The sequence below is a fragment of the Macaca thibetana genome, chromosome 15, assembly GCF_024542745.1.
Source record: "Macaca thibetana thibetana isolate TM-01 chromosome 15, ASM2454274v1, whole genome shotgun sequence".
Lineage (NCBI taxonomy): Eukaryota > Metazoa > Chordata > Mammalia > Primates > Cercopithecidae > Macaca > Macaca thibetana.
The window spans coordinates 15,896,591-15,905,370 of NC_065592.1; the positions used below are offsets into that span (position 1 = coordinate 15,896,591).

Genomic DNA, 8,780 nt, shown 5'->3' on the forward strand with positions numbered 1-8,780 from the left:
TTAATATTTGAAGATATGTAACTCTCATTACTGTTATTGGTTGTTTTTTTTTTTTCTTGACCAGTTTCACCATAGGGGAATACATTTTATTGATCAACTCCAGTAATCATCGTTTGGTTTTTATGACTTTCTTTATGTTTTTCTATTTTAGCATTTTTTTTGCCCTCATGTTTATCACTTCTGACTTCTTTAACCCTCTTTGCATTGATTTTACCATTCATTCTCTAACTTCTTATGATGGATGCATATCTCATTATTTTGTAGCTTTTAAAACTTTCCTTACTTTTGAATATATGGCTATAATTTTCTCTAAGGAATGTTTTATTTGCATCCCACATGTTCTGATATGCATCATATTGGTTGTCATTTTCATAAAATATCTTTAATACCATAATTATTTTTCTTTCACTCTTAGATTATTCGTAATGTGTTTCTCAATTCTTAATTGCATGGTATGGTCTTCAAGTACAAGAAAAAAAAAGATTTTGAGAAATTTTACTCTTCCTACTCATTCAAGATGGGGCCATTGAAACTGTGGTATACCTGATGTTGACTCCTACACAGAATTCTTTATCTACAACCTAAGAAACAGAGGTGTTAAAGATGCTCTGTGTATACTCATAGGAAGAGAAACTTCTCCCAGATGAATTATTATTCAGAGGAGGGTCAAGGAGCAGAAAGTGAAGTTCTCCCTGGACTTTCTCCTTCTGTTTTCATATTGATCCAACAGCCACACATTATTATATGGCAACTTGACAACAAAGTATTGACTGTCCTGATTACCACAGTTGACCTAGATGTCAAGAAACCTATGTTCAGGTCTGACCCAGCCAAAGCTCTATGTAAACGCATCATGGTATAATAACTTTTCATGTCCAATAAGGATTCCTTTCTTTCCACTAACAGTCAGGATCCAATTTTAGTAAATTATAGGATCTTCTGCAAATCTTACAGGGGAAGCATCTGACCAGATCCATGAGTTAGGGCTAGTTTCTCATAGGGAGCTCATACCTGGAAAGGAGATAATGGAAAAAATGGATTGTACAAGATGGGATGTGGACAGGGCATGTCACTAGATGCCGAGATTTGCGCATCTGATTTTAGCATGAGAAAAATAGCCAGGGCAAATTTATGAGACTGGGAAATTCTTTTACCTAAGAACTTGTGTTGATGGGGTAAGATAGCTGTACAGCTGAAAGAGGGTAAGAAGTGGCCTGAGGCGGGGTAAGATGATTAAAAGTGAGACACATTTTAGCCCTTTCAGTGATTTCAGGGAATTTAGGTGGGAGGCAGAACAAATTAGCAAAACAAGGGTGAACTCTGGTTTAGAAGGACCTACTCACAGCCCTTTGTGTTCAGCCAAGGACTCTTCTGCCTGAAGTTGTCTGTGAAGTTGTCACCTATCCTTGGGTGGCTTTGTAGTTACCACCCATAGGGTCATTGTGCTGCTCTTTTCTGGTAATCCCAGTTGAAATTGAAGAGCTACTCAGAGTGGCGCTCAGAATATATTCCATGATTCTGTATTTCCTTCCAAGGTGAGTCTGCTTTTATATTTTCTTTCGTTAGTGACCAAGGTGAGTCTGCTTTTATATTTTCTTTCGTCACCTCTGGCCTAGTTCTTTGCCACAATACCTGACATATCTGGATACTTGAAACTATTGTTAATTCAGGAAGGACTGAGTGTTGATATTAATCAGCTAAAGAGAATACCATGGTGTTTTTACCTGCACAATTTACTCCATTGAATATTAAGTTCCTACAGCTTTTACACATTCATACAAAAAGGCAAAAACAAAGGAGTGATTTCTTCCTTTTAATCACTGTGGGCGGTACAGCTGGGCATAGGCTGTGGAGTAGGGGGTCTTAGCTGGGCTGGAGATGGGGGAGGCACCATGGAGAGGATGCTGTGAGTGAAGACCCTGAAGTGGAATGTACATATTCATATGAGAGAATGACAGCTCGTTGACACTCAGAATTTTTATCTGCTAATAATTGTGTTAAGCAAAAAAGGGAAGAAACACTTAAATAAAGAGAGAGGGATGTGTTGGGAAAGAACTCCTTTAACTATTTATTGTTTTTCTAAACTAATTTTTTGTCTCACTAAAAAGTAATGTGCCATGAGAAAATGGAAAAAAAGTTGACCATTCAAAGAACTCTGCATTGAGAAGAATGTTCTCATTATACAACCAGCAGAAGAGGCCACAATATGATATAATAATATATAAATTGATATGCATATGGTATGATAATGATAACATGAAAGTTGAAAACTTCCTTAGATAAAAAGACCACAAAGTTAAAAGATGAAGAATTAACCGGGAATATCAGCAACATGAAGCAGATAAGGATATAATATATTTAACACAAAAAAAGCAGTGATGCAATTCAATAAAGAGCTCTATCAACACTGCTTGATCCTCATAAAAGGCGCTTGCTCCCTGTCCCTTGCTTCAACCATCCCAAGTACCATCCTCCAATGAGTGGCACCTTTGCATAGGTGGGGAAACCTGCCTATCTGTACTCCCTTCTTCTGAGACTTAGGGGGCTTTAACAGAGAAAGAGAGGTCCTATATCCAGTCCTGCTGTCAACCCAGACTTCTCTCTACCATCCGCTTTTACCTAGAGTTTTCTTTTTAAGAAACAGCAGTTGTATCACACAATGTCCCCTCAATATTGCTAGACAAAAGGCAGATATACATAAGTCAAATGGAGATAACTCATGTTATAGATTAAGAAAGAAAATATATATATAATTATTTTTATGGCATTTTCTCATCAAATGCAAATGCAAAAGCAGTTAGAAAAATACAAAAAGGTAATGGTGTAAAGTATTAACAGCAGTTGTCTTTAAATGAAAAAATGATGGGTAATTTTTTCCTTTTCCTTAGTTTTTTTTATATTTTATATTCTTACAGAATTCATATATATTGTTTTTCAGTAGGGACAAACAGAATAAACTAGGGATTAAAAATGAAGGAATGAAGAACTTGTTCCAATAACTAATAGTCACTCATTGTCTTTAGATCTGTATTACAGCACTATTTACAACAGCAAATACATGGAACCAACCCAAATGCCCATCAATGATAGACTGGGTAAAACAAATGTGGTACATATACAGCAAGGAATACTCTGCAGCCACAAAAGGAATGAAATCACGTCTTTTTCAGGGACATGGATGAAACTGGAAGCCATCATCCTCAGCAAACTAACACAGGAACAGAAAACCAAACACCACATGTTCTCACTCATAAGTGGGAGTTGAACAATGAGAACACATGGACACAGGGAGGGGAACAACACACACCGGGGCCTATTGGGGGATGCGGGGGGGTGAGGGGAAGGAAAGTATCTGGACAAATAGCTAATGCATGCAGTGCTTAAGATCTAGATGATGGGTTCATAGGTGCAGCAAACCCCAGTGGCACACGTATACCTGTGTAACAAACCTGCACATTCTGCACGTGTATCCTGGAACTTAAAGTGAAATTAAAAAAAAAAAAGATCTACTCCCAGTTGGGTGATTTTGGGCCAGTCTCCTGATCTATCTGTGCCTGGTTTCCTTTCCTCTTCCAGTATTATTCTTGTTCTTAGTTCCAGCAAATAGTATATCTCCTTGGTTCAGCTTTCTCCATGTGGAGGTTAATCCCTATGAATGAACCACTTCCAAAGCTGGTCTTGGAAATGATCCCTGAAGCTCAGAGTACTTGATCCTTCCAGGTTCTGTTGACATTTCTTGTGATTGGGTGGGACCTCTTGGTCCCAGACTGAGCTGCCAACTGAGCTTCCTTCTAGACCTAAGTTGTGGTCTGGTGTCATTCTTTTGGTGGTCTCACTCTCAGGTTTGAATATCTTGAACACCTATCAAGTTTACTTATCAAGTCACCCTTGACCACGGCAGACTGAATGTTTCCCTCCACTTGACTAAACTTCACACAGGCTCTTTCCCAACTCTAGGTTCCTGACCTCCCTTTTCTTACAGCATTTACTTTAGAAAACCTATGAATTATTTCTATGCCTCTTGAAAAATTTAAAAAATTTTAAAAGACTCTTGCCAGTTTTACAACCCAGGAATATCATTCTCAATGACCTGGGAACTGTCTACTTGAAATGAAATCATTTTATTTTCATATTTCAATCATCAAAATTCATTCAAAATTTCATTTTAATCATTGAGGGTGATGGCACACCTATCCTCCAGGCTCTGTAGGAGGGTAACAACCTAATTTTCATGGACAATTCTTTGTTCCACATTGAGGAACTACCTCCTGTCACAAAGATATGAGAAGTTTGTTTTTTTGGGGGGGTAAAGCCAGTTAGCAAAAATAGCTTATGTTCTTTCTCTCACCCCAGCACTTAAATATCCTCCTGCCCTTAGTTTCAGCAGACTTGATTTCATACTGAGTTCTGGTGTCTGCTCCGTATTTCAACTGCCTTAAATGAAGTCTTCCCAGTGTGTTTAAATTTGTCCAGTACAATTTTTGCTGTGATGCCCTGTAATGATTGTGGGCCACTGCCTCTCTCCAGGCTGCAGCTCTGTCTCTGGCCAGTTGGTCCTTTTCCAGTCCTGCCACACCAGGCATCCTTCATCTGTTAAACTGCTTGTGATATTGAGCATCCATCTTGCCCTGAATTTGGGTTTTTCAAGATTATATTAGAGAAGTCCAATTAGGAAGGCATTTAGAAGAGCCTGGGTCTCTACTCTGGAGAAGTACCCTTTATGAGTACAGCATTTTCCCAAGCCAAGGAATTTCTGCAAAGCTCCCTTCATGTCCCTGTTCCTCAAGCTATAGACAAAAGGGTTCAGCATGGGAGTGACTATTGTGTATACCACAGATGCAATCATTCCAGCATCTGCTGAGTAGGGGGATGAGGACTGGAAATACACCAGAAAGACCGTTCCATAGAAGAGAGTGACCACTGTCAGGTGAGAACCACAGGTAGAGAAGACTTTGTGCTTCCCCTCAGCAGAGGGGATCCTGAGGATGGTGTGCATGATGTGGGCATAAGAGACCAGGACACAGGTGAGAGGAACGACTCCCGAGAGAGTGGTTTCAGTGAACATCATGATGTGAAAGACCCTTGTGTCTGAACAGGCAAGCTTGAGGATTGGGAGAAGATCACAGAAAAAGTGTGGGATGGAATGGGAGGCACAGAAAGAAAGCTGAGCTATGAGAAAAGCAAGTGAGAAAGCCAGGAGGTGGGAGCAGAGCCAGGACATGGCCACCAGCAGCAGGCAGCGCTGGGGATGCATGATTGTGGTGTAGTGTAGAGGAAGGCAGATGGCCACGTAGCGATCATATGCCATCACGGCCAGCAGGAAGTCATCCAGCAGGGCCAATGCCATGAAGAAGTGCATCTGCATGAGACACTCAGTGTAGGAGATGGTGTGATGCTGTGTCTGGATGTTCACAGCACCTTGGGGACAATGGTGCAATTGAAACAGGTATCGATGAAAGACAGGTTGGCCAGGAAGAAGTACATGGGGGTGTGGAGATAAGGGTCAGAACCAATGGCCAGGATGATGAGCAGGTTCCCCAGAACGGTGACCAGGTACATGCCCAGGAAGAGCCCAAACAGGAGAGGCTGCTGCTCTGGGTGCTCAGGGAAGCCCAGGAGCAGGAAGTCAGAGATGTTGGTTTCGTTTTTAATTTCCTTCTAAGGTGGAAAAAGTAGCAGGTAATTCTGATTAAGTAAGTTATCCTTTAAAAATTACGGAGTCCATGGACATTGGTATGTTTTTCTTTGTTCTTTGGGGAGGTCACTCTGATTCACTAATGGCTGTAATTGTGTGTTTGCAAATATGTACAGATATGGAGACTGCAGACGATGATAATGAAGGGTTGGGATGAAGGTGTTCTTTGGTTTCTAGAATACTGTAATATTGCAAGTTTTCCTCATATATCGCCTGACTGAGACTGAACTGGAATTTACCTTAAAGAACTGCTTCAAGTTTTAATTTTCCCTTTAAAACAAACTCTTATAACATCAGTTTTAACCTCAGTGACTTACTGTGGAGCTAATTTGGGGGTCTTGCACATACTAGGATTTAGTGAGCAACACAAGGAGCTCTGTACGTATGTGGGTGAATGTGTGTGTGTGTATGTGTGTTGAAGGAGATGGAAGACAGAACAATTTCTTTAGAGGGGAGCCAGTGGAGAGTCAGGGGTCTCTGGCCCCTTTGCCTTTGATGATCATTGTAATGAGTCAATGTGACCATGAGGAGGTTGCAAACTTTAATACACATTATCATTAAGAGCACACCATTTTCATTTTCATTATGAACTTCACCATCAACATATTTTGTGTTAAGATCTAGGCTGGGCACAGTGGCTCATGCCTGTAATCCCAGCACTTTGGGAGGCTGAGGCTGGTGGATCACCTGCAGTCAGGAGTTCAAGACCAGTCTGGCCAACATGGTGAAACCCTGTCTCTACTAAAAATACAAAAATTAGCCGGTCATGGTGGTGTGATCCTGTAATCCCAGCTACTTGGGAGACTGAGGCAGGAGAATTGCTTGAACGCAGGAGGTGGAGGTTGCAATGAGCCAAGATTGCACCACTGTGCTCCAGCCTGGGCGACAGAGTGAGACTCTGGAAAAACAAAAACAAAAACAAAATAAAACATATTTTTTGTTAAGATCTAGTCCTTGGCATCTTGGAGACTGGATGGGAAATCCTTTCTCTGCTCCTTGTTCTCAGTCTGACCTTAGTCAATTGTTGAGCCTGTTTGAATCTCTGTTTCCTAGTTTGTACCATGTGCAACCTCACAGAGTCACTGAAGTTATTGTTGAAATAACATATATGGAAAGCGGCTCTCATGAATGGTGGTGATTGTTATGTCATTAGTAGCAGTAGAAATGGGACCTTGGGACAGAATATAATAGGAAGCCTTGAATGCTTTCCAGTTCTGTTTCTCACATGTTTTTAAACTTTGGGAAATATTTACCTCTTTTGAGCCTTGCTGTTTTTCTTTTCTTTTTCTTTCTTTCTTTCTTTTCTTTTTCTTTTTTTTTTTGGTCTATAGGAGGTAGCAAATAACCCTACCTGATAGTTTTGTTGAGAGGACTAAATGCTGGAGTCAGTCGAAGTCTCTTCATAAACCATGATGTGCAATCAAAGCGAGAAACTCCACTGTTCTGTTGGATGGTATCGAAGAACAAATACAACCAACACTCAGTGGTAGCATGTGCTAATATCATGTTTGTTTAGTGTAGTGATTAAAACATACAATTCTTTTTGGAATCTGACAGAATTTCCCCACTCTTTACTCTCTGTGTGACTTTGAGGAAATTTTTTTTTTTTTTTTTTTTTTTTTTTTTTTTTTTTTTTTTTTTTTTTTGAGGTGGAGTCTCTGTCTCCCAGGCTGGAGTGCAGTGGCGCAATTTCGGCTCACTGCAAGCTCTGCCTCCTGAGTTCATGCCATTCTCCTGCCTCAGCCTCCCAAGTAGCTGAGACTACAGGCGCCCACCACCACGCCTGGCTAGTTTTTTGTATTTTTAGTAGAAACAGGGTTTCACCGTGTTAGCCAGGATGGTCTCGATCTCCTAATGTGATCCGCCCGCTTCAGCCTCCCAAAGTGCTGGGATTATAGGTGTGAGCCACCGTGCCTGGCCTGAGGAAGTCATTTAACCTCTCTCAGCTTCATTTTCCACATCTGCTTAAATGGGATAGTTACTAAAGTTACCACATTAGAGTAGTTATGAGGATTAAATTCAATAATGATTGTAAGATATTCAGAACAGGACTGATACACTATTAAGTGCTCAGTAAATATGATCTATTATTCTTATTTCTGTTTTAAATAAAATGACAGTGCTTTTTCCTTGTCATTGTGTCCTGGTTAGGACCTGCATGTTGGGCTTGTAAATTTTGAGGTGTCCATATTGAGAGTCATCATTATCATTGTTCACATCACCAACACCACTTTTAAATGGTTGTGATTCTACTCATAACTATTCATAGCAAAGCATCTGTTTTTCTGGGAGCAACGTATAAACTTGGTCAAATATCTTCATCGTCAGAGCCCAAATATTATTAATCATATAATGGAAATAAATAAGATCCATCTTGGGCTGGGCACGGTGGCTCACTCCTGTAATCCCAGCACTCTGGGAAGCCGAGGTGGGCAGATCACTTGAGGTCAGGAGTTCAAGACCAGTCTGGCCAACATGGTGAAACCCCATCTCTACTAAAAATACAAAAATTAGCTGGTTGTGGTGGCTCATACCTGTAGTCCCAGCTACTCGGGAGGCTGAGGCACTAGAATCACTTGAACCCGGGAGGTGGAGATTGCAGTGAGCTGAGATTGCGCCACTGCACTCCAGCCTGGGCAACAGAGTGAGACTCCATCTCATAAAACAAAAACAAAAACAAAAACAAAAACAAAATAAGATCATCTTAAATAATCATTCACCAGTTCGATTTTAAGAAAAAGAAAGGATGTGAATGAGGTTGATAAAACATAAATGGACGTAGAAAAGTAAATTATTGGTATTGACCTGGTGTGATGACTGAGGGTGATTCTGGGAACCTTGCCTGTCCTAGCTGGCTGAGAATGAGTTATGCTTTATTATTGCTCCGGTGCTATATACTGGTTGCCAATAAAGCTTAGAGAAGGATGGTCTGAAACCTCTTCTCTACAATGACCTTAGGCTTGACCTGATGAACACCAGAGTTAACCAGAAAGTGATTGGCAGAAAGAAAGAGTGGAAAGAAGGAGAGAAAGGAAAAAGGGAGAAGCTGTGTGGGCTGCTTGTGTGTGTTTGTACATGCACATGC

At 40.6% G+C, this 8,780-nt stretch overlaps 1 protein-coding gene across 1 annotated transcript; it reads right to left on the reverse strand.

The window, feature by feature from the left end:
- Positions 1-4,654: 4,654 nt before the first annotated feature.
- Positions 4,655-5,600, reverse strand: LOC126937262 (olfactory receptor-like protein OLF4). Its single transcript, XM_050760686.1, is given in 2 exon segments — positions 4,655-5,415; positions 5,418-5,600. Coding segments are annotated over 2 exon segments (903 nt in total). The 5' UTR covers positions 5,560-5,600.
- Between the last annotated feature and the right edge of the window lie 3,180 nt (positions 5,601-8,780).